The following is a 24,054-nucleotide window of genomic DNA, read 5'->3' on the forward strand; positions in this document are numbered from 1 at the left end:
AGAAAAAATTATAGAAAATGTTGACAATATCACACTCTCTGAAGCTCTGAAGATAGGAGGGCTAAAATACAGGGTGCGAAATGTTATTTACAATTCGTAAAGAAGCCAGACAGAAGTTATAAGGGTGCAAGGACTTGATAGGGAAGCACTTGGGAAGGGAGTGAAGAGTGAAAAGGGGTTTTAGCCTCCCCCCCTCCCCGATGTTACTCATCCTGTACATTGAGCAAGTGGAAAAATTTAGAAAAGGAATTAAATTTCAGGAAGGAGAAATAAAGACTTGGTGGTTTGTCGATGACATTTTAATTCTGTAAGAGACAGCAAAGGAATTGGAAGATTATGTGAAAGGAACGGATAGTGTCTAGGACAGAGGTTTTAAGGTAAGCATCAACAAAGATTAACGATAGTAATGGAATGTAGGTGAATTATATCAGGCGATGTTGAGGGAATTATATTATGAAATGAGACACTAAAAGCAGTTAACAAGTTTCGTTATTTGGACAGCAAAATGACTGATGATGGCCGCAGCTCAGAGAACTTACGAAGGCGTTATCAGAAGCGACGCCTCCAAATACTTTACGTGAAAACTCCTAGAGCTTCTGGAATAAAACAAACTTTATTAAGATCCTACATCTTTATTCGTCACGTCTACATGTTTATTTCTCAACATAGTCACCCCCACTACGAATGGATTTTTCCCAACAGGAGAGCATTTTATTGATACGGTCATTGCATAAAGTTCAACCTTGTTGAAGGTATACTGTATTCGAACATTATGAAATAACTCGAAGAAAACGATTTATTGACATACGGTCAGCACGGATTCATAAAACATCATTCTTGTGAAACACAACTACCTCTTTATACTCATGAAGTAATAAGTGCTATCGACACGGGATGTCAAATTAATTCCATATTTTTAGATTTACAGAAGGCGTTCGACACCGTTCCTCACAAGCGTCTTCTAACCAAACTGCGTGCCAACGGATGATCGCCTCAGTTGTGCGACTGGATTCGTGATTTCCTGTCAGAAAGGTCACAGTTCGTAGTAGTAGATGGAAAGTTATCGAATAAAATAGAAGTAATATCCGGCGTTCCCTAAGCAAGTGTTATAGGCCCTCTATTGTTTCTGATCTATATCAACGACATAGGAGACAATCTGAGTAGCCGTTTTAGATTTTCTGCAGATGATGCTGTCATTTACCGTCTTGTAAAGTCATCACATGATCAAAATGACTTGCAAAATGATTTACATAATATATCTGTATGGTGCGAAAAGTGGCAATTGATCCTCAATAAAGAAAAGTGCGAAGTTATTCACATGAGTACTAAAAGAAATCAGCTAAATTTTGATTACGCTATAAGTCACACAAATCTGAGGGCTGTAAATTCAACTAAATACTTAGGGATTACAACTACAAATAACCTAAATTGGAACGATCACGTAGATAATATTGTGGGTAGAGCAAACCAAAGACTGCGATTCATTGGCAGAACTCTTAGAAGGTGCAACAGGTCTACTAAAGAGACTGCTTACACCGCGCCTGTCCGCCCTATTCTGGAGTACTGCTGTGCGGTGTGGGATCCGCATCAGGTGGGACTCACGGATGACATCGAAAAAGTACAAGGAAGGGCAACTCGTTTTGTATTATCGAGAAATAGGGGAGATAGTGTCACAGACGTGATACGTGAATTGGAGTGGCAATCATTAAAACAAAGGCGATTTTCGTTGCGACGGGATATTCTCATGAAATTTGAATCACCAGTCTTCTCCTCCGATTGAGTAAACATTGTGTTGGCACCCACCTACATAAGGAGAAATGATCATCACGATAAAATAACAGAAATAAGGGCTCACACAGAAGAATTTAAGTGGTCGTTTTTCCCGCGTGCCGTTCGAGAGTGGCATTGAACCCTCTGCCAGGCACTTTATTGTGAATAGCAGAGTAATCACGTAGATGTAGATGTAGAAGGAGCTCCAGCCGCACTTCTCCCTGCATCGAAGGTGTCTTTAAATTCTGGAAAGAGATCGGATGGGGTCAGGCAGGACTGTATGCAGGATGACTGATGACGGTGAACACAAGACGACGAACTGCTGCAGATGCGACTGTGTGGGTGCCCGCATCTCGTGGTCGTGCGGTAGCGTTCTCGCTTCCCACGCCCGGGTTCCCGGGTTCGATTCCCGGCGGGGTCAGGGATTTTCTCTGCCTCGTGATGGCTGGGTGTTGTGTGCTGTCCTTAGGTTAGTTAGGTTTAATTAGTTCTAAGTTGTAGGGGACTGATGACCATAGATGTTAAGTCCCATAGTGCTCAGAGCCATTTGAACCTTTTTTTTTTTTTTTTTTTGACTGTGTGTGGTGCGGCATTGTCGTGCTGAAGGAGAAGGTGCACCATGTGAGGACGAACTCTTCGCATTCGTGCTTTCACTTTTCCAAGGGTCCATCATGCACCGGCATTGTTACCTAATACACCGTCACGTTACACGCTACAATTGGGAGCGTTCTAGCGGCAGAGAGTTGCAACTTGCGCCAGCGAAGCAGGAAAGTCGGCCGAGTAATATGCACGGCATGTATTGCCTCGAACATTATTGAGAGCAGAATAAAAAATTCGGAAGGCGTTACTTGTAGGCACACCCTCATAAAATGCAGACTGGATGTATAGCAAGGAAAGCATTTCAGAAAAATTGGAATTTCTTAACATGAAATACGTAAGTTCACGTGTTAGGAAATCTTTTCTCAAGGTATTTGTCTAGACTGTAGCCTTGTACGGAAGTGAAATATGGACGATAAATTGTTCAGACAACAACTGTGGTGCTACAGAAGAATGCTGAAGATTAGGTGGATAGATCATGTAATTAATGAGTACGCGCTGAAATGGACAGGCGAGAAAAGACATTTATGGCCCATTCTGACTAAAAGAAGGGGTAAGTTGGTAGGACACACCCACAGGCGCCAAGGAATTGTCAATTTGGTACTGGAGTATCGGGGTGTGGATGGCGGACAGAGAGTACAAACTGTAGAGGGAGAGCAAGGAGATTAGTTTTTTTTTAATTTATTTGTTGTGATTTGATCCATCCACCCGCCTTATGGGTGGGCGGTGGGCTGTCAGCGGTACAGACAACCCGCTGTTCAGCCAACTGACAATAAAAATTAAATGAGATGAAAAAAAAGAAACGGATAGGAGAAGTATTTATTGAATTTAAAACTTTTTAGAGGCTGTAAGGTACACCTCATTTGCAGATAAGAGCGCATTTTACTTTATTTCCAAGTCTGCTATTTCACATACGTGAAGTGAATGTATCAGCGCTGCAGTAGGTACGGAGTAAGGAGCGGTCGGTAGGTTCCCACGCTGCCTAGCGTAGGCGAGTGACCATGTGGCGCTCTTAGAGCCAGTGGAAAGAGGTGCCGATGCATAAATCGCTCGTGGCGTCAGCAAAGAGATACGTAGAGAAAGTATATTTATTCTGGCGGGATTCAAGAAATTGTTAATAGATATTTGCTGACAAAAGTTGCCTTTTGCCACCCAGACATCAGGAGGAGCCTACGGGTCATAAATAATATCGTCCAGTAATTTTACAATGCCAGGAAAGGTTGATATTGATAAATAAGTGAATAACTTTGGCATAATGGAAGATATACCGTACTATACGAATTGCCGATCGCACGCTCAAGTAACAGACTGTGCGCCATAGTTCGCAGTTGTCAACAAGATGCCTTTCGATGTAGTCATGCGGTAGACCATGCACTCGAACCGTTAATAGCTAATTTATGATCGGTGTGACCTAAGTCGAAACAAGGCCTCGGGAGTAGACAACATTCCATTAGAACTACTGATAGCCTTGGGAGAGCCAGGCCCAACAAAACTCTACCATCTAGTGAGCAAGATGTATGAGGCAGGCGAAATACTCTCAGACTTCAAGAAGAATATAATAATTCCAATCTCTAAGAAAGCAGTTATTGACAGATGTGAAAATTACCGATCTATCAATTTAATAAGCCACGGCTGCAAGATACTAACACGAATTCTTTACTGACGAATGGAAAAACTGGTAGAAGCCGACCTCGGGGAAGAACAGTTTGGATTCCGTAGAAATGTTGGAACACGTGAGGCAATACTAACACTACGACTTATCTTAGAAAATAGATTAACGCAAACCTACGTTTCTAGCATTTGCAGACTTAGAGAAAGCTTTTGACAATGTTGACTGTAATACTCTCTCTCAAATTCTGAAAGTGGCAGGGGTAAAATACAGGGAGCGAAAGGCTATTTACAATTTGTACACTAACCAGATGGCAGTTATAAGAGTCGAGTGGCATGAAAGGGAAGCAGTGGTTGGGAAGGGAGTGAGACAGGGTTGTAGCCTATCCCCGATGTTATTCAATCTGTATATTGAGCAAGGAAACAAAAGAAAAATTCGGAGTAGGAATTGAAATCCATGGAGAAGAAGTAAAAACTTTGAGTTTCGCCGATGACACTGTAATTCTGTAAGACACAGCAAAAGACCTGGAAGAGCAGCTGAACGGAGTGGACAGTGTCTTAAAAGGAGGATATAAGATGAACATCAACAAAAGCAAAACGAGGATAATGGAATGTATTCGAATTAAACGGGGTGATGCTGCAGGAATTAGATTATGAAATGAGACGCTTAAAGTAGTAGATGAGTTTTGCTATTTGGGGAGCAAAATAATAATAAAAATGATGGTCGAAGTAGAGAGGATATAAAATGTAGACTGGCAATGGCAAGGAAAGCGTTTCTGAAGAAGAGAAATTTGTTAACATCGAGTTTAGATTTAAGTGTCAGGAAGTCGTTTCTGGAAGTATTTGTACGGAGTGTAGCCATGTATGGAAGTGAAACGTGGACGATATAGTTTAGATAAGAAGAGAATAGAAGCTTTCGAAATGTGGTGCTACAGAAGAATGCTGAAGGTTAGATGGGTAAATCACGTAACTAATGAGGAGGTATTGAATAGTTTTAGGAGAGAAGAGAAATTTGTGGCACTTCTTGACTAGAAGAAGGGATTGGTTGGTAGGGCATATTCTGAGGCATCAAGGGATCACCAATTTAGTATTGGAGGGCAGGGTGGAGGGTAAAGATCGTAGAGGGAGACCGAGAGATGAATACAGTACACAGATTCAGAAGGATGTAGGTTGCAGTAGGTACTGGGAGATGGAGAAGCTTGCACAGGATAGAGTAGCATGGAGAGCTGCATCAAACCAGTCTCTGGACTGAAGACCACAACAAAAACAACATGATCAGTGTGAACAAATTCATTTTATGGTGCTTTTTAAATAAACGCACCACTGTGGCAACCTGTAAAAAATTATTTGCATCATAAAATTCTTCCCACTTCATTATGTACAAAATAGTAGTATTGAACTATCATAAAATTCTTCCCACTTCATTATGTACAAAATAGTAGTATTGAACTTTCAGAATCCGACGGCTATGCTGCAGCTCTGCAAGGGGATATAAGGCTACGAGATAACAGGTGGGAAGAATTTATGTTCAGTGGCTGACTAAATCAGTTCAAGGACGGTGTGGCTTAATCATCGCAAAACTCGGGTGGGAAACGGTGCCCAGTTATTCTGTACATCTCCAATACCACCAACTAAGGACTCACCGGCTAAACGGAGACATTCCTGTAAGATTAGTGCGAGGTGAAAAATATTCTCTCACCACAATGGAGCATCCAGGGTGTTTGGGTTTATGGACTTTAGGAAGCATGTGAAGGTAATAGCAGTAGGGGCGAGGAGAGACTCCAGGGAGAGTTTCTGGGATGGACCTAAGGATTCAAGGAGAGAATGGAGATCCTGTTGGAATTCTGGAATGGGGTCGCTGTGACAGGAAATCTGACAACTGGCAGAGTCCTTCTGCCAGGTTATCCTTGCACTTCAAAACAACGGTGTCAGAGCGCATGTCAGGAGGTAGGATTATAAGGTTGTGATTAGTTTTTATGTGACAGAATGTGGTTCTTTCTGTGGCAGATGAAAGGTTAGCTTGTATGTTGAGAGATTTGGGGAATGATGGTGATGCAACGTTTTGGGTTAAGAAATTCTGGGATGGTAACTGGGTGATTTGGGGGCAATGGGAGTGGATCATGGTTGGATGGAGGAGTGAGTTGAATCAGGCAGGATTCAGAATTGGTATGTGGTTGGGTCTGACTGGTAGGGTTGGTAGCAGAAAGGTGTTTCCATCGTAGGGACAGGGAGAAGTGTAATTTGATGGTAAGGTGACTGGTGAGCGGTGGGGGGGGGGGGGGGGGGTTCCATGAGCCAAGCAACAATGCAGGTACAGTATGTGGGTTGTTGGGAAACGGGGGGGGGGGGGGGGAGGAAAGGCAAATGGGGAAGAAGGGGGTGGGTAAGAAAATCTGGGGAGGGGAGGGGCAAGAGTTTAGTACAGCAATCAGGTTAAGATGGACGTGGGATGCAGGAGTTATTCGGAGATGAGGGGGCTTGCACAGGTCAGAGTAGCATGGAGAGCTGCATCGAACCAGTAGTGGGGAATGAAGATAGCCGCAGCAAGACGGCTCTCTCACCTGGATGCGGAAGACGGTGGCGGGCTGCAGGGAGAGCGTGGCGCAGCGGGCGTCGGTGACCAGGTTCCCGCGCAGCGCACCGCCGGCCACCTCCCACGTGACCAGGAAGGCGCCGCGCCCAGCAGGTGGCGGTTCGGGCGGCCGCCACCAGAGGCGCACCGACACCACGCCGCCGCGCCGCTGCTCCGGACGCGACGCTCGCAGCAGCCAGTCGCCGTCTCCCTGCGACAGGGCAGCGACGGCTTCATTGTCCATCTGCCTCTACACCAGCCATCTGGCAGCACACATTGTTATCGCGTACGTTTCGTTTATCACTTATTTTCGAGCCGTGGTATCGGTCAGTTCATTTTGTCATTTTCGGGACATGAGCGAAAGTCTCGATAAACTGTGGAATGAGCAGCGCTTGTGGCGGGCAAAGTGGCCTTTCGGGGAAGTGGCTTTCCTGGAGGAATGCCTGTCTGCTGTACAATATGACAAGTTTGGCGTTCACCATTGGAGAGTAGCGTGCAGTAATTTACATAGAATTTGTTGACTGTTTTTCTTACGTCGGATATGTTACTTACCAGTTTCTGTAGTCTGTTTTTGATGTACTTTACCAGCACCACCACTCCGTCTAAAGGCCATAAGTGGCCCATCGGAACCATCCGACCGCCGTGTCATCCTCATTGAGGATGCGGATAGGAGGGGTGTGGCGTCAGCACACCGCTCTCTCGGTCGTTATGATGGTATTCTTGACCGAAGCCGCTATTATTCGGTCGAGTAGCTCCTCAATTGGCATCACGGGCTGAGTGCACCCCGAAAAATGGCAACAGCGCATGGCGGCCTGGATGGTCATCCATCCAAGTGCTGACCACGCCCGACAGCGCTTAACTCCGGTGATCTCACGGGAACCGGAGTAGCCACTGCGGCAAGGCCGTTGCCATTAGATATACTATACTTAATATAATATTATTTAATGGAAAATGTACACTCCCAGGTCTATCTGAATACGAAGTTGCCAAACATACAAAAGGGGTGCCGCAAAAGGGCCAGTTTTGTGAAACAGCGTGCAATTACCCCTCGTGAGATATGCACGGCAAGTTCGTCAACATGTTTCCATACAAGAGACGTAGGGTAAATGTGCTAAAGAGTGCGCAGTCCCAAATAGAGCGCAGCTTGTGTCCCTCACGGTTGACTAAACTGTTCAGCTCGCCACTGACGTACGACGGTGAGTCAAATGAAAACCTCAAATTTGTAATAACAAATCGAAACTTCGCGCCGTTATCCTGTAAATGGGTAAGCGTGCTACAAACAGCGTGCAGAATGGCCTGTAGGTGGCAGCATACTGCAGATTGCACCAGGGAAGAACAGTGTTCTGTTATTCGGTTTTTGCGTAGTGAAGGTGTGAAACCTATTGAAATTCATCGACGAATGAAGGTTCAGTACGGTGATGCAGGTTTGTCACTGCAGCAAGTCTACGAATAAAGTAGGAAGTTTGCAAATGGTGTGACTTCAGTGGAAGATGCTCCTCGTCCAGGTCAGGCACAACGAGTTGTGACTCCACAGAACATTGCAGCAGTTGAAGCCATAGTGAAGGAAAACTCCCGAGTGACACTGAATGACATTGCAGCATGTTTACAGATTAGTCATGGGTCAGCACACCACATTCTGCATGATGTGCTCCAGTTTCAGAAAGTGTCTGCAAGATGGGTGCCACGGCAGCTGACTCCTGAAATGAGGGAACTACGTGTTGATGCTTGTGAAGAACTTCTTCGGCGCTTTGAACGAGAAGGTGATGGCTTCCTTGCAAGAATCGTTACGGGGGACGAAACCTGGGTTCACTTCCACCAACCGGAAACGAAGAGAGCGAGCAAGCAGTGGCGCCATTCCTCATCACCAAAACCAAAGAAGTTTCGAACAGAACCATCAGCAGGGAAGGTTATGCTGACTATCTTTTGGGGCGAAAAAGGCGTCATTTTGGAGCATTACATGCCTAGAGGGACCACGGTCACCAGTGCAACATACACAGAAAAATCATCTGCGGCCTGCAATCAAATGAAAGCGACTTGGACTGCTGACAGCAGGTGTACTTTTGCAAGATGAAAATGCAAGGCCCCACACTGCCCGTACAACAGTTGCAACAATCACAGACCTGCATTCTGAGTGTCTTTCTCATCCACCATACTCACCAGACCTTGCCCCAAGTGATTTCCATATGATTGGACGACTCAAAGACGCAATGGGAGGAAAGAAATTCCGTCGTGTTGAAGAGGTAAGCCACGCTGTGCATGGGTGGTTGTGCGGACTACCAAAAGAATTTTTTTCTAAAGGTATTTATGCACTTTGTAAGCGCTGGAGGACTTGCATTGAGCGAGGGGGAGATTATGTTGAAAAGTGATACAGCTTTGTACCACTTCTGCACAATAAATAATATTTTAAAAAATATTAAAGGTTTTCATTTGACTCACCCTAGTAGTTCAGACTGGCATTAAAAACTTCTCGTAGAAGTTGTTTGGAGAAATACAGTGTTTCCGAAGTGAAACAGGTGAATATCACTATTCAGCTTTCTTGCTGTAGTTCTGGTACTGTGTTGCACAAGATGTACATAGAACAAGCGAGAAATAGCCTTCAATTCTTGATTGTATTTTGAAATACCGGCTTGCAAACTACCATACTGCATCCACATGTTTGGCAAATGTGACGTGTGCTCCCGTCTGTTGACATCGCTTGGAATCACTGTTCCTGTACGAAAGAGCGCGCGTAAAACGTTCCCAGGAGTGTGTACGCTCTCTTTAGAACTGGTCGGTTGGTTTGCGGAAGGGGACCAAACAGAGAGGTCCCATCGGATTAGGGAAGGACGGGGAAGGAAGTTGGTCGTACCCTTTTAAAGGAACCATCCCGGCATTTGCCTGTAGCAGTTTAGGAAGACACGGAAAACCTAAATCTGTGTGGCCGGACGCGGGTTTGAACTGTCGTCTTTCCGAATGCGACTCCAGTGTGCTAACCACTGCGCCATCTCGTTCGGTCTTTCTTTGGGGCACAACTGGAAATTTGCGTGGTTGCGTTCGAAGGACAGGTTTTGTTTCCGAATGACTTCAGATCATGAAAATCGGACAGGAAGCTCATCTAAGCTGAAGAGCCGTTCAGTGAAGCCAGACAACGAAATGAAAGTGGAGAAAGCAATCAACGGTTGCCGCTGTTCTTGGTCCGAAGGTGTCTCATGTAACGAAAAGACTGAAAGCTGTCAGTAGAGAACACAGATTTTCGCGTTTGCAGAGGACTAGATCCAGTGCACTGAGTATGGGAGACGGCGGAACCAACAGTGATGTTCAACTGAGGTGTGATACTGCGTTCGTTTGTGCCATTTGCTAAATGCGTGCTCTTTAGGCATGTTCTGCGTATTCTTAGGCACATGTGAACGAAAGAGTGCGCATTTACCGTTTCTTGTATTTTTGGAAAGTTCAGTGAAACTCTTACCTCTGTGCTGCTGTAGATTTTCTGAACATGCATATTTTGTGTTAATAAATCTAAATCTAAAATGATTTTGTTTCCACATTGATAATAACGCAGATATTTACTCTTATTCCTTAAGGGGGGACGTTGACGAGAAAACACAGACTATCTCAAAAATCCACCAAATCCACAATTTCAGAGACATGGAAATGAAATTTTGTACCACGCTTTACATGAAAGTAACACATTTACATACAAAATCCTTTGTCTATATATATTCAACTGTTTTGTGAATGAAATTTGAAGTTTTATTTTCAAAAAATAATGTATGTTCCTTTATCTCGGAAAGTATTTAAGAGATTTCTACAAAAATCTTTCTGTTCCATCTCTTTATTGTTGTAAGCTTTTCTCATGAGGTTTTGGAAAAGGTCAAATAGGAGAATTTTCATAGGTTTTTTAATTATAATTCCACAAGTACAATTTTAAATTCATGCAAAATTCTGAACACTTTTCCCCGTATCTCAGCTTGCAACAGAATTTCAACATTTGCTCTTGAGACAACGTTTATTAGGTTTACAGAAATATGTGCACAAAATTTCACAATTCTAGCATTCATAGAATCTGAGGAAAAAGGTACATAAACTTTAAAAAACAAACATTTCAGGAAACGTAATTTAATGTTCAACCTAACTTTTTTCCTTACGTCACTTCTTCAGAAGGCACCACATTTATACTCTAGGTCGTCTTTCCCTTCAAGGCTTCTCTTCTGGTTTCCTGTCGTCTATCTTCTTTCCTTTACCAGGTCTTCAACTGAATTTTCAGCTGCACAGACGCGCTGTAAATCTATTTTTCTCTGGATGTCTTGAGTAAAATTTCCTATCTTGAAGCCCATTCTTTCTAATACCTTCATCCTCCCGACATTCCTGTCATTAAATACAATAACTGCATCATAAGTTGCGATTCTGACAACTGTAGCAGATGCAAATGTGTTTTTAGGGCATCGTTTCCATATTAGTGAATTTAGAGACTCATTTGGATTTGAGGTTTTGCCATGAACACACTTTTTGAGAAGTGCAGGATCGGCCAAAGATCTATAAAACCAAAGGGTATGTATCGCGACCTTCCAGGTGTATCCCGCACACGTTTGGTTGAAAGTAATACACAGAATCGTTGTTCACTGAGCTGGTATTGAAGTGCTGCTTCAAAACGTGAGCGTGGCAGGGAGGCCGCGTCACACTTTTAATTAATTTTCAGGCATTTCGGATGCGATTTCAACATTGAAACTTTGGGAACTTATTGTCCATGAGTTGTACTAACAAATACAAAATAAGTCGAAAATTGACATTTTTGGTCAATTTCATCAACTCCCCCCCTTAACTGCGCACTCTTAGATGCGGTTTCCCTATGATTTGGCGCACACCCTATCCTCATTTTTCACTCGCACACTTTCACCCGCGCCAGTTTTCGGTACTAACTGTGGCGCATACGGTATATAAAACTTGCAACTAGACGCCCCCGGCGCACCTCTCAGCTAGCCGTTCCAAGCGCCAACGTGCGTAGCTTGGGCCTTGAACGTATCCTGGATATAGTTTGTTAGCGAGAGTGGGGACTGGCCACCTAGCCCTTCACTTTTTCGGCAAAGTTTATAGTTCTAGAGGCAAATTTTATATGCCTTACAAGTAAATATAACCGAGCGAGGTGGCGCAGTGGTTAGACACTGGACTCGCATTCGGGAGGACGACGGTTCAATCCCGCGTCCGACCATCCTGATTTAGGTTTTCCGTGATTTCCCTAAATCACTCCAGGCAAATGCCGGGATGGTTCCTCTGAAAGAGCGCGGCTGACTTCCTTCCCCTTCCTTCCCTAATCCGATGAGACCGATGACCACGCTGTCTGGTCTCCTTCCCCAAGCAACAAACCAACCAACCAACAAATAAATATACGTGGTTTCGACACATGGATGGTAGTTTCCCAACAGATTATACACTGAAGCGGCAAAGAAACTGGTATAGACATGCTTATTGAAATACAGAGACACGTAAACAGGCAGACTACGTCGCTGCGGTTTGTATCGCCTATATAAGACTGCAAGTGTCTGGCGCAGTTGGTAGGTTGGTTACTGCTCCTACATTGTCTGGTTTGTTTAGTTTGAACGTCATGTTGGCGCACGAGCGATGGGACACAGCATCTCCGAGGAAGTGGGACTTTCCTGTACGGCCATTTCACCAGTGTACCGTGAATATCAGGAATCGGGTAAAACATCAAATCTCCGATATCCCTGCGGCCGGAAAAAGATCCTGCAGGAACGGGACCAACGAGGACTGAAGATAATCGTTCAGAATCACAGAAGTGCAGCCCTTCCGCAAATTGCTGCAGATTTCAGTGCTGGGCCATGAACAAGTGTCAGCGTGTGAACCATTCAACGAAATATCTTCGATGCGGGCTTTCGGAGCCGAAGGTCCACTCGTGTATCCTTGGTGGCTGCACGACACAGAGCTTTACGCCTCGCCTGCGCCCGTCAACATCGACATTCGACTGTTGATGAGTGGAAACATGTTGCCGGCCGGACGACTCTCGTTTCAAATGGTTCAAAATGGTTCAAATGGCTCTGAGCACTATGGGACTTAACATCTGAGGTCATCAGTCCCCTGGAAGAACAACTTAAACCTAACTAACCTAAGGACATCACACACATCAATGCTCGACGCAGGATTCGAACCTGCGACCGTAGCAGCAGCGCGGATCCAGACTGAAGCACCTAGAACCCCTCGGCCACTCAGGCCGGCCGTTTCAAATTGTGCTTTCAAATTGTGCTGAGCAGACGGCTGTGTACGGCTATGAAGACAACCTCATGAATTGACGGACCCTGTATGTCAGCAGGAGACTGTTCAACATGGTGGAGGCCCTGTAATAGTGTGGGTCGTGTGCAGTTGGAGAGATACGTCTGGATACGATTGTCACAGGTGACATGTACCCGAGCATCCTGTCTGATCACCTGCATCCATTCATGTTAACTGTGCATTCCGATGCGCTTGGGAAATTCCAGCAGGACAATGCGGCACCTCACACGTTCAGAATGGCTCCAGGGACACTATTCTGAGTTTAAACACTACCACTGGCCACCAGGCTCGCCAGACATGAACATTATTGAGCGCATCTGGGATGCCTTGCAACGTGCTGTTCAGAAGAGATCTCCACCTCCTGGTGCTATTACAGATTTATGGACAGCCCTGCAGGATACATGGTGTCAGTTCCCTCCAGCACTACTTCAGGCATTAGTCGACTCCATGCCACATCGTCTTGCGGCACTTCTGCGTGCTCGCAGGGGCCCTTTACGGTATTAGGTAGGTGTACCAGTTTCTTTTGCTTTTCAGTGTATTTTACGTTGAAAAATATATTCCACGGATAACTCTCGATGTTTGAGTGTACCGCTTGGAAAATTTAGTTCTTTAGTCAGCATAACTACCAATTTCCTGAATCAATAACATCAGAAATAACAATTTTGGAATCTTGTTTCTCCCAGCTCCCCAATTTTGCAGACTATTTCTTACGAGCAGCCGAGCGAATGTTTTTAACCAGATGCTCAAATGGTTCAAATGGCTCTAAGCACTATCTGACTTAACATCTGAGGTCATCAGTCCCCTAGACTTAAACCTAACTAACCTACGGACATCACACACATCCATGCCGGAGGCAGGATTCGAACCTGCGACCGTAGTAGCAGCGCGGTTCCGGACTGAAGCGCCTAGAACCGTTCGGCCACTCCGGCCGGTTGACCAGATGCGTTGTTCTCACTCAGAATGTACGGACTACCGAAAATACATAAAGAATCGGTTCCTTTGAGGCCTATAGTCGATGGGATTAACTCGCCGACTTATTTTTTAGCACGTCATTTATCTGGCAAACTGAGACATCTAGTTGGTAAAACAAATACTTTTATAAAAGATTCGAAACATTTTTTTAGTAATTATACGCACACTGAGTATATCTGCAGGTGACATTCTTGTTGGCTTCGATGCGACATCGTTATTTACTAACGTCCCAGTGTCGTTCGAGCTATTTTAAATACAATGGTGAATTCTATGAACAGCTGACGGCCTAGCTATGGACTCAGCCATTTCACCAGTTGCAGCTGACGTTTTTATGGAACACTTTGAACAACAAGCGTTAAGTAGTGCTCCTTTGAAGCCTTCTTGCTTGCTGCGCTATGTGGACGATACATTTGTTATATGGCCACACGGCGAAGAAGAATTTTATGCGTTCCACAATTTCTTAAATGGGATTCACTCCAAAATAAAATTCACCTTGTAGGTTGAGAGTGAGGTCGGTCTCCCGTTCCTAGATGTGTTGGTATACAGGAGATCTGATAACACTCTAGGTCACAGAGTGTACAGAAAGCCGACTAACACAAACAATTATTTAGATGCCACTTGGCACCACCAACCAGCCCGGAAGCAAGCAGTACCAACACTTTGTCATCACGTGCCTTCCGTATCAGCGATGACGACAACTTGGAATCGGAGTTGAGTTTTTTAAAGAGGACGTTGAAGGCACATGGGTATGATAGTTATTCAATCGACATGGCTGTTAGGCGGAATATTTATACCGCTAATAAGACTGATGAGGAACTGCCTTCTCACTCCGTCAGGTTACCGTTCGTTTCTGGGGTCACTGACAGCATAAGCAGCATTTTAAAGAAAAATGGTATTCAGACATCTTTCTTTAGTCAAAACAAAATAAAATACTTTTTATGACGCAAAACGCATGCTCCTGATTACCTCCACAATGCAGGCGTCTATCAAGTGTCATGTGGCTGCGGCAAAGTGTATATAGACAGAACGGGAAGAACTGTTAAAGAACGCATTAAGGAACACGAACGGCATATGCGGCTAAAACAAAGTGCAAAATCGGCAGTAGCGGAACATCACGAGAACTGTGGCTCTGACATCGATTTTAATAACGTATGTGTACTGGCTAAAGAAACAAACATTTATAGAAGAAAGGTCCGAGAAGCCGTTCAAATTTCTAAGAACGCATCTACCGGTAATTTCAACAGAAAGGACGGCTATAGGCTTCCGGCATCGTGGCTCCCTGCCATCAAGGGAGTAAATACGCGGCAGCGGTGTGTGAGCGGCATAATCAACGCGTTGCAAGTCACCTCGGCGGACAATAATATTTTGGGTAAACATTCCCCTTCTCTTGCTCTGTCCGTTTGGAATCTAGCCACTGATGACGACCAACCAATAGCGGCAGCAGGCATTCCAACCAATAACCCTTCTCCAGCATAAGTGTGGAAAAGTGGCTTTCTACCCAATGACGATGGACCGCCAGTGGTATCCACAGGAGATTAGCTACCAATGCCCCTTCTTCTGCATCAGGGCGGGAATATTAGCCTATGACTATGGCCCTGCAATGGCAGCCATATGAATTTTAACCAATACTATCACTTCTCCAGCACGAACCCCAGAGAACTCCCCCTTTGTTAGTCGACGCGACACTTGTCTCTGACAGTGTTCTAACAGCAGTGGACACCAAAAGATCCCCCCTGCGGCGTCTTCAATGTTGTGTCCCCCCTACCCTCCATCTCTACACCCTTCATCTCCTTTCCCAAGGTGGCTTCCATCAACTCCCCCTCCCAGATGATGCCCTCTCTCCCTCCATTTATCCCTCCTATCAACTCTGATCCTCGCTCCCCCTCCTTTCCTCTGTCCTTTTCCCAGGCTCCCTCTCCCCCCTTCCATCCAATTTTTTCCCCACCTCCCCTCTCTCTGCCCCCTTCTCTCCCCCGAGTCCTTTTGCATTTCCCTCCTCTGCCTCTTCTCATTCCCTCTCACGTCTGCCCTGCCCCTCTGCCCCCTTATGAGTCATCTCCCTCCTTGGTTCCCCCCCCTTTCGTTTTTTCTTCTCCTCCCTCCTTGTTTTTCACCCTCCTCAAGGTCCCTCCCCCCCTCCCCCCCCCATCTGCCTTTGTCTCGGGAGTGTCATCTTTGTGCCGCCATTTTCATGCAGTGTTTTACGGTGAGTGTTTTACAGTGAGTGTTCCATGTTGTGCCTTTTGGGAAGTGTTGCGAACGGCCATCATACTGCCGCTGGGTGTGATTTTTTATCTCTTGCGAACAGAAACCAGACTGTCGCCATGTTTTTTAATTGTATGTCTACTATGTTACTTGTCTGATTCCTGTGTATTTTATTAACATTGCCAAACCCTTTGCTTTCTGTTTTAACTTTCCGCATTTTTCCACCATTTTACACTTTAAGTCACCGTTTTATCGCCTGTTTTTCTTGTTTCCTTTCTTCTTCCGTTTTTAAAACAGTCTGTAGGCTGTAGAGCAGCGTACTAAGGTGCTGCCAGCCCGCCCCCTTCGGGGGGAATTGAAAATCAATAAAGAAAAAAAAAGAGATCCTGAGGAAGATCCCAGCAGAGGGGTCGAAACGAAGAACATTTAAGAGGAAACATGAGGCGGCGTAATAACCCAGAAGACTTTAACTTCAGTAACTTCAGATTTTGGATGTTCGGCCTACAAGTTTCTGGCTTGGTTTTGTAACGCTGTGCTCCCTCGTACAGTCAGTCTGAGCATATAAAAAGCTGTAAGTAATAATGACGATTCAAGAGTTCTCAGCGAGTAGCAGCACTATTAGACGCCTATTTTTTGACATCGCCCTCGATGTACGGCTTTGTCTTAGTCGTCGAGGACCCTTGGTCGCCGCAGCTTACATTAGCCGGCGAAAGGGTCAAGGGGTGTATTTGGGGAGCGCGTAACGGTCCGTACGCACGTGCGTGCGTGCGTGCGCCGACGCTTCCTGCCGGCCCTTTCTGCGTCCGCGAGCAGCCGTGAGGAGGGGAGAGGCGCTTTGTCGCGGCCTGGCGGCGTCCATGTCCGCGTTAATAGCGACAAGCGGCGGCTGCATTTTATTGGCAGAGCGCCGCGGGCCGGTGCTCTGGCTAATGGGCTTTCACGGGACGATCGCCGTAAACCGCAGCGCCGGGACAAAAGCGCTGACAAGGAGATAATTGATGGACGGGGTGGGAGTCGCATGTTGCACCGCAGCAGGCCGTTAAAGCGCCGAGACCGGGCTTCCCAGCCGCTCCAAAGTCCGCCGTTTAAGACTACGCACACTCGCCGCCGCTTGCGTCCGAGTAATTAATAACCGCACGCCGTTAGCCGCGTCGCAAAAGATGCTGGCGACCGTTTAGGAGATCGTAACTCCTACAATTGTAGGCGATTTTCTGCTTCACCTTAGTGGGCAAGTGCACGCAAAACTGAATGACTGGTAAGGAAGGTGTGGTTAGGACAGTGTGAGGGGAAAAGGTAGGAGGACTGAGGTAGATGTGGAGGCTCGAATACGTGGAGATAATTTTCTGGCAGGTCCCTAATTGTTGCGAATAAACACTGGAGATCCAAGACACTGTGACTACTGGCCACCACAAGACAGAACGCAACCTGCTGGTGTTGAAGGCGGTGATCTGTGGCAGATCTGACCAGAGAGTAAAATGCGCGACTGTTTCAGAGCAGACAGTCCAGCCGACACCTCCAAAAATACGAGGTCTACTAACAACTTTGCGTCTCACGTAAACTGCTACACTGCTGGCCATTAAATGGTTCAAATGGCTCTGAGCACTATGGTACTTAATATCTTAGGTCATCAGTACCCTGGAACATAGAACTGCTTAAACCTAACTAACCTAAGGACATCACACACATCCATGTCCGAGGCAGGATTCGAACCTGCAACCGCAGCAGTCCCGCAGGTCCGGACTCAAGCGCCTAGAACCGTACGGCCACCGCGGCCGGCTGGCCATTAAAATTGCTACACCAAGAAAAAGTTCAGATGATAAACGGGTATTCATTTGACAAAAATATTATACTAGAACTGACATGTCATTACATTTTCACCCAATTTCGGTGCATAGATCCTAAGAAATCAGTACCCAGAAAACCACCTCTGGCTGTAACGGCCTTGATACCCCTGGGCATTGAGTCAAACAGAGATTGGATGCCGTGTACAGGTACAGCTGCCCATGCAGCTTCCATACGATACCGCAGTTCATCAAGAGTAGTGACTGGCGTATTGTGACGAGCCAGTTTCCCGGCCACCATTGACCAGACGTTTTCAGCTGGTGAGACATCTGGAGAATGTGCTGGCCTGGGCAGCAGTCGGATATTTTCTGTATCCAGGAACGCCTGTACAGGACCTGCAACATGAGCTCGTGCATTATCCTGCTGAAATGTAGGGTTTCGCTGGAATAGAATGAAGGGTAGAGCCACGGGTCGTAACACATCTTAAATGTAACGTCCACTGTTCAAAGTGCTGTCAATGCGAACAAGAGATGACCGAGACGTGTAACCAATGGCACCCCATACCACCACGACGGGTGGTCCACAAAAATGGCGATCACTAATACACGCTTCCAGTGTGCGCCAAACACGGATGCGACCACCATGATGCTGTAAACAGAACCTGGATTCATCCGAAAAAATTACGTTTTGCTATTCGTGCACCCAGGTTCGTCGTTGAGTACACCATCGAAGGCGCTCCTGTCTGTGATGCAGCATCAAGGGTAACCGCAGCTGATAGTCCATGCTGCTGCAAACATCGTCGAACTGTTAGTGCAGATGGTTGTTGTCTTGAAAACGTCCCCATTTGTTGACTCAGAGATCGAGACGTGGCTGCACGGTGCGTTACATCCACGCGGATAAGACGCCTGTCATCTCGACTGCTGGTGATACGAGGTCGTTGGGATCCAGCACGGCGTTCCGTTATTACCCTCCTGAACCCACCGATTCCATATTCTGCTAACAATCATTGCATCTCGACCAACGCGAGCAGCAATGTCGCGATACGATAAACCGCAATCGCGATAGGCTACAATCCGACCTTTATCAAAGTCGGAAACGTGATGGTACGCAATTCTCCTCCTTACACGAGGCATCACAACAACGTTTCACCAGGCAACGCCGGTCATCTGCTGTTTGTGTATGAGAAATCGCTTGGAAACTTTCCTCATGTCAGCACGATGTAGGTTTCGCCACCGGCGCCAAGCTTGTGTGAATGCTCTGAAAAGCTAATCATTTGCATATCACAGCATCTTCTTCCTGTCGGTTAAAATTCGCTTCTGTAGCACGTCATCTTCGTGGTGTAGCAATTTTAATGGCCAGTAGTGTAATAATAATAATGACATCTGTGGACTACGTAAACATCGTTGCGGACCGCGTGCGTCCCTCAATTCTTGATCTGCTTCCCAGTGGCGATGGCATCCTCCAGCAGGAGAACTGTTCAAGTCAAAGACCACAACTGTGTCAAAATGATTTGAGAATCGTAATAATGAACTGAAGTAAATGTTTTGGACACGTATTGGCCCGATCTGAAACCGATGGAACAGATTTGGGACGCTATCTCGCGGCGTCTTCGTGCCCTCAAACCACCGCTCCATAATTCATGGGAATTGCGTAACCTGTCCGAAGACATTTGATGCCACATACTAGGACTGCTGATATTTTCAAAAATATGGGTAATCAGAAATATCGATAGTTAAAAATAGTACTCCTATCTACTCGACGTGACGAAAAAAGTATCTACACTCCTGGAAATTGAAATAAGAACACCGTGAATTCATTGTCCCAGGAAGGGGAAACTTTATTGACACATTCCTGGGGTCAGATACATCACATGATCACACTGACAGAACCACAGGCACATAGACACAGGCAACAGAGCATGCACAATGTCGGCACTAGTACAGTGTATATCCACCTTTCGCAGCAATGCAGGCTGCTATTCTCCCATGGAGACGATCGTAGAGATGCTGGATGTAGTCCTGTGGAACGGCTTGCCATGCCATTTCCACCTGGCGCCCCAGTTGGACCAGCGTTCGTGCTGGACGTGCAGACCGCGTGAGACGACGCTTCATCCAGTCCCAAACATGCTCAATGGGGGACAGATCCGGAGATCTTGCTGGCCAGGGTAGTTGACTTACACCTTCTAGAGCACGTTGGGTGGCACGGGATACATGCGGACGTGCATTGTCCTGTTGGAACAGCAAGTTCCCTTGCCGGTCTAGGAATGGTAGAACGATGGGTTCGATGACGGTTTGGATGTACCGTGCACTATTCAGTGTCCCCTCGACGATCACCAGTGGTGTACGGCCAGTGTAGGAGATCGCTCCCCACACCATGATGCCGGGTGTTGGCCCTGTGTGCCTCGGTCGTATGCAGTCCTGATTGTGGCGCTCACCTGCACGGCGCCAAACACGCATACGACCATCATTGGCACCAAGGCAGAAGCGACTCTCATCGCTGAAGACGACACGTCTCCATTCGTCCCTCCATTCACGCCTGTCGCGACACCACTGGAGGCGGGCTGCACGATGTTGGGGCGTGAGCGGAAGACGGCCTAACGGTGTGCGGGACCGTAGCCCAGCTTCATGGAGACGGTTGCGAATGGTCCTCGCCGATACCCCAGGAGCAACAGTGTCCCTAATTTGGTGGGAAGTGGCGGTGCGGTCCCCTACGGCACTGCGTAGGATCCTACGGTCTTGGCGTGCATCCGTGCGTCGCTGCGGTCCGGTCCCAGGTCGACGGGCACGTGCACCTTCCGCCGACCACCGGCGACAACATCGATGTACTGTGGAGACCTCACGCCCCACGTGTTGAGTAATTCGGCGGTACGTCCACCCGGCCTCCCGCATGCCCACTATACGCCCTCGCTCAAAGTCCGTCAACTGCACATACGATTCACGTCCACGCTGTCGCGGCATGCTACCAGTGTTAAAGACTGCGATGGAGCTCCGTATGCCACGGCAAACTGGCTGACACTGACGGCGGCGGTGCACAAATGCTGCGCAGCTAGCGCCATTCGACGGCCAACACCGCGGTTCCTGGTGTGTCCGCTGTGCCGTGCGTGTGATCATTGCTTGTACAGGCCTCTCGCAGTGTCCGGAGCAAGTATGGTGGGTCTGACACACCGGTGTCAATGTGTTCTTTTTTCCATTTCCAGGAGTGTATATATCGATGGAGAAACACCGACTGAACTACCTACAAAGATATCGGCTGCACATAGTATATATACCGCCCGTTTTAGAGCTGCATATTTAAGTACTGATTTATTATTAGATATTCTGTACATCAACAAGCTAACAGCTTGCTTACCCCACTTACAGTAAGAACTGACCGGAAAACGATTCACGTTCACGCTTGGCTACAACCACTTTGTTAACATTGGTTACTGTACGTATGTGGCACAATGAAAGGCGTCCGATGGATCCGTGCTTCGGTTTCGACTTCACTGTTTTTGCATTTCTGCCAACGCCAACGCCAGCGACCTAGCGGCTGTATTGTCAAAATCGCCGTTCCCGCTGGTAGGGCCGAGCTCCAATTTCGTCAGCATTTTCCCTCACAAGCCTCCGCCCACCGCAACGACCAGTCTTGTCATTCAGAATTTTGTTCATTATTTTCAGCAACTGTTTCTGAAGAAAGCCGATGTGAAGAAACTGTTTTTTAACCCAGCTGGCGTGCTTTTTTTTTTCACATCGGAAATCTTGTTATTCCATTCACACCACCACCCCTCACTGCTGTCGGACTTCATCTTCTGTGCCTCATTTAACAGCTTCACACAGTGAAAGAGGAAGATTGGACGTGATGAAAGCACAAAAAGTAGTAAGAGTCCTTTGCACAGTGGGTTGAAATGGCTCTGAGCACTATGGGACTTAACATCTTAGCTCATCAGTCCCCTACAACCTAGAACTACGTAAACCTAACTAACCTAAGGACATCACACACATCCATGCGCTGGGCAGGATTCGAACCGGCGACCGTAGCAGTCCCGCGGTTCCGGACTGCAGCGCCTAGAACCGCACGGCCACCGCGGCCGGCTTGCACAGTGGGAGTAAAATTGTGTTCCACTGTAGTTCCAGAGAACAGCTTCAAATGTTTGCAGAAATTCTGAAAAAAAAATACAAAATAAAATAAAAATATCGGCAGTCGATGTAGCAATTTTGGTATTGATATAACGTGGGTGAATATATCGCTGGCATATTTCGAAACATTTTGGTTAAGTATCGAAGACGTTATCGTAGAACAACTTTATCGATTCCATGCCACGGATAATCGCTGATGTATTTCGTTCTGAATGTCAATCAACACGGTACTTTGAAGGTGGTCATAATGTTTTCACTCCTCATCCTATGTCAAGGGCATATACACGTGTATTCCGCAAGCCACAATGAGGCGTATGATGGATGATATTGGTGTACCAGATATGACACAGTGAAAGGTACTCGCTTTGCAAACAAGCCCGAGATTTGCAAGTACGTCGAAAAGTTTGACACGGAATCAAGCGCTGCTGCAACGATCACGTGACACCAAGTTAAATCCCGTGGCGCGAGTACAAGCGATACGCGAGGGGCTAGGAACTAGCTGTACTAGCAAGCTACAGCTCTGTGTAAACTTTTGACAGTTCTGTTATGCACAGAAAGAAATTGTATTAAATCCTTACACCTTACAAACTCCTATTCTATTTGATCAAATTAGCAATAACAGTTCCCATATAGTCTGTGTGGACATACAGAATCCGTAAAATGAAACTGGCCCGAAAAATATTTCATGCGCCTTAGGATAACCATTCCAGTATTGGTGTTAGTCTTTTGTGAAGGCATCTGTTCGGAGAGTAACCGTAACCTTACAAGAAAATAAAAAGTGGACGGTAAACAGAACAAAGGAGAAGAGAATAACAAATATTGAAATATATTGCTAGGCGAGAATGCTGAAGATTACACCGGTATATCGAATAACTAACGTAGAGGTTCTGAATTTAGTTGTGAGAAAAGAAACGTATGTTACAGCTTGAAGGGGAAGGTTGATAGGACACATCCAGGTGAATCAACTTATTATAAATTTGGTAATGGAGCGAAATGTGTGCGTATGTGTGGTGGTGGTGGTGAAATAATGAAGGGAGGGGGGGGGGGGGGGGGGGGGCGGTAAAATCTGACCCCAAGGCTTGGCTACAGTAAGCAGATTCAAATGGCTCAACACAACAGACTAGCGTGCAGGTCTTCATTTAACTAGTTTTGAGACCAAAGAACAGAATAAAATCAATGAGCAGAGTTCTCTTATGATCCATAGCAACATACGATTTCTTATTTTCCTCTGATTACCCAAACATGTTTCGATGTTGTCATCATCAGCGATTTTCAATATTCAGGGGTATGACGGGAATGATTATTCGAAGCAAAAATCTAGTAAATATGGGCTTCATATTCGATACTGTGAAACAAATTTCTTCTACTTCAATCTCTTTGCTTTCAATATTTTGGGAAGAGATAGTATGGACCAAAACAAGAAGAAATGTCCAGTAAACACTGGCTTGAAAGTGCATACCTTTAGGAGCTATGAACATTTCTTCATTTTCGCTACTTTAAGGCACATCTCTTCTTTTCGACAAGTACCTCGTGGGATACCCTGTGTACATTAATTTATAGCCTTTTCCATAAAATTTCAGGTCTTATATAGGTCCTAACACACTGCGATGACGAAATTTGGGCCTCCTACATTTTTATCCGAGGGCAGTTCAAAACTGCATCAAACAGTCAACTGATAACCAAAATACAGGCATAATATTTTCTCAGATGTGTGATTGGCTAGAATAAATTTGGACTAATAGAAATCTCTATGCAGGCCAGTGTCAATAGAAGCGAATGTGATACTGCAATGTCTGAACGATGCACTATTCCTTCAGACATGGATTCACGTCTCTGCTGTATGGGAAATACATAATGTGTGTACGAGTGCAGGTTATGACGCAGGGACGACGACATGCGAAAGTTTGGTAGTGGCCGTGAATCGTGCACGGGTTAAAGCGACCGCGAAATGCGAAATCTGGGTTGGAGAGCCGGTCCGGCACAAATTTTCGTTGTCGTCGTTTCCTTACACAGCTGATGGTCGTTCATTTTCACAACTGCGAATACATTTCAAAAGTGAATGTAACAGATGTCCCCCGAGGAAATGTAATATGGACTCTAATTTTCTTGACAGTGTAACAGATTTGCCAGGTAAAGTCAGTCGCTTTCTTAGATTTTTTGCGATGCGAAGAA

At 46.0% G+C, this 24,054-nt stretch overlaps 1 protein-coding gene and 1 pseudogene across 1 annotated transcript in view; both read right to left on the reverse strand.

The window, feature by feature from the left end:
- LOC126474826 (uncharacterized) overlaps positions 1–24,054 on the reverse strand; it is a 135,477-nt gene that overhangs the window by 14,469 nt on the left and 96,954 nt on the right. The window contains exon 2 of the mRNA XM_050102301.1: positions 6,537–6,758. Within this exon, the coding sequence (XP_049958258.1) occupies positions 6,537–6,758 (222 nt within the window). The remainder of the gene's footprint in view (positions 1–6,536; positions 6,759–24,054) is intronic.
- On the reverse strand, positions 7,340–7,457 carry LOC126475757 (5S ribosomal RNA; annotated as a pseudogene).

The sequence above is a fragment of the Schistocerca serialis genome, chromosome 4 (genome assembly GCF_023864345.2).
Source record: "Schistocerca serialis cubense isolate TAMUIC-IGC-003099 chromosome 4, iqSchSeri2.2, whole genome shotgun sequence".
Classification (NCBI taxonomy): domain Eukaryota; kingdom Metazoa; phylum Arthropoda; class Insecta; order Orthoptera; family Acrididae; genus Schistocerca; species Schistocerca serialis.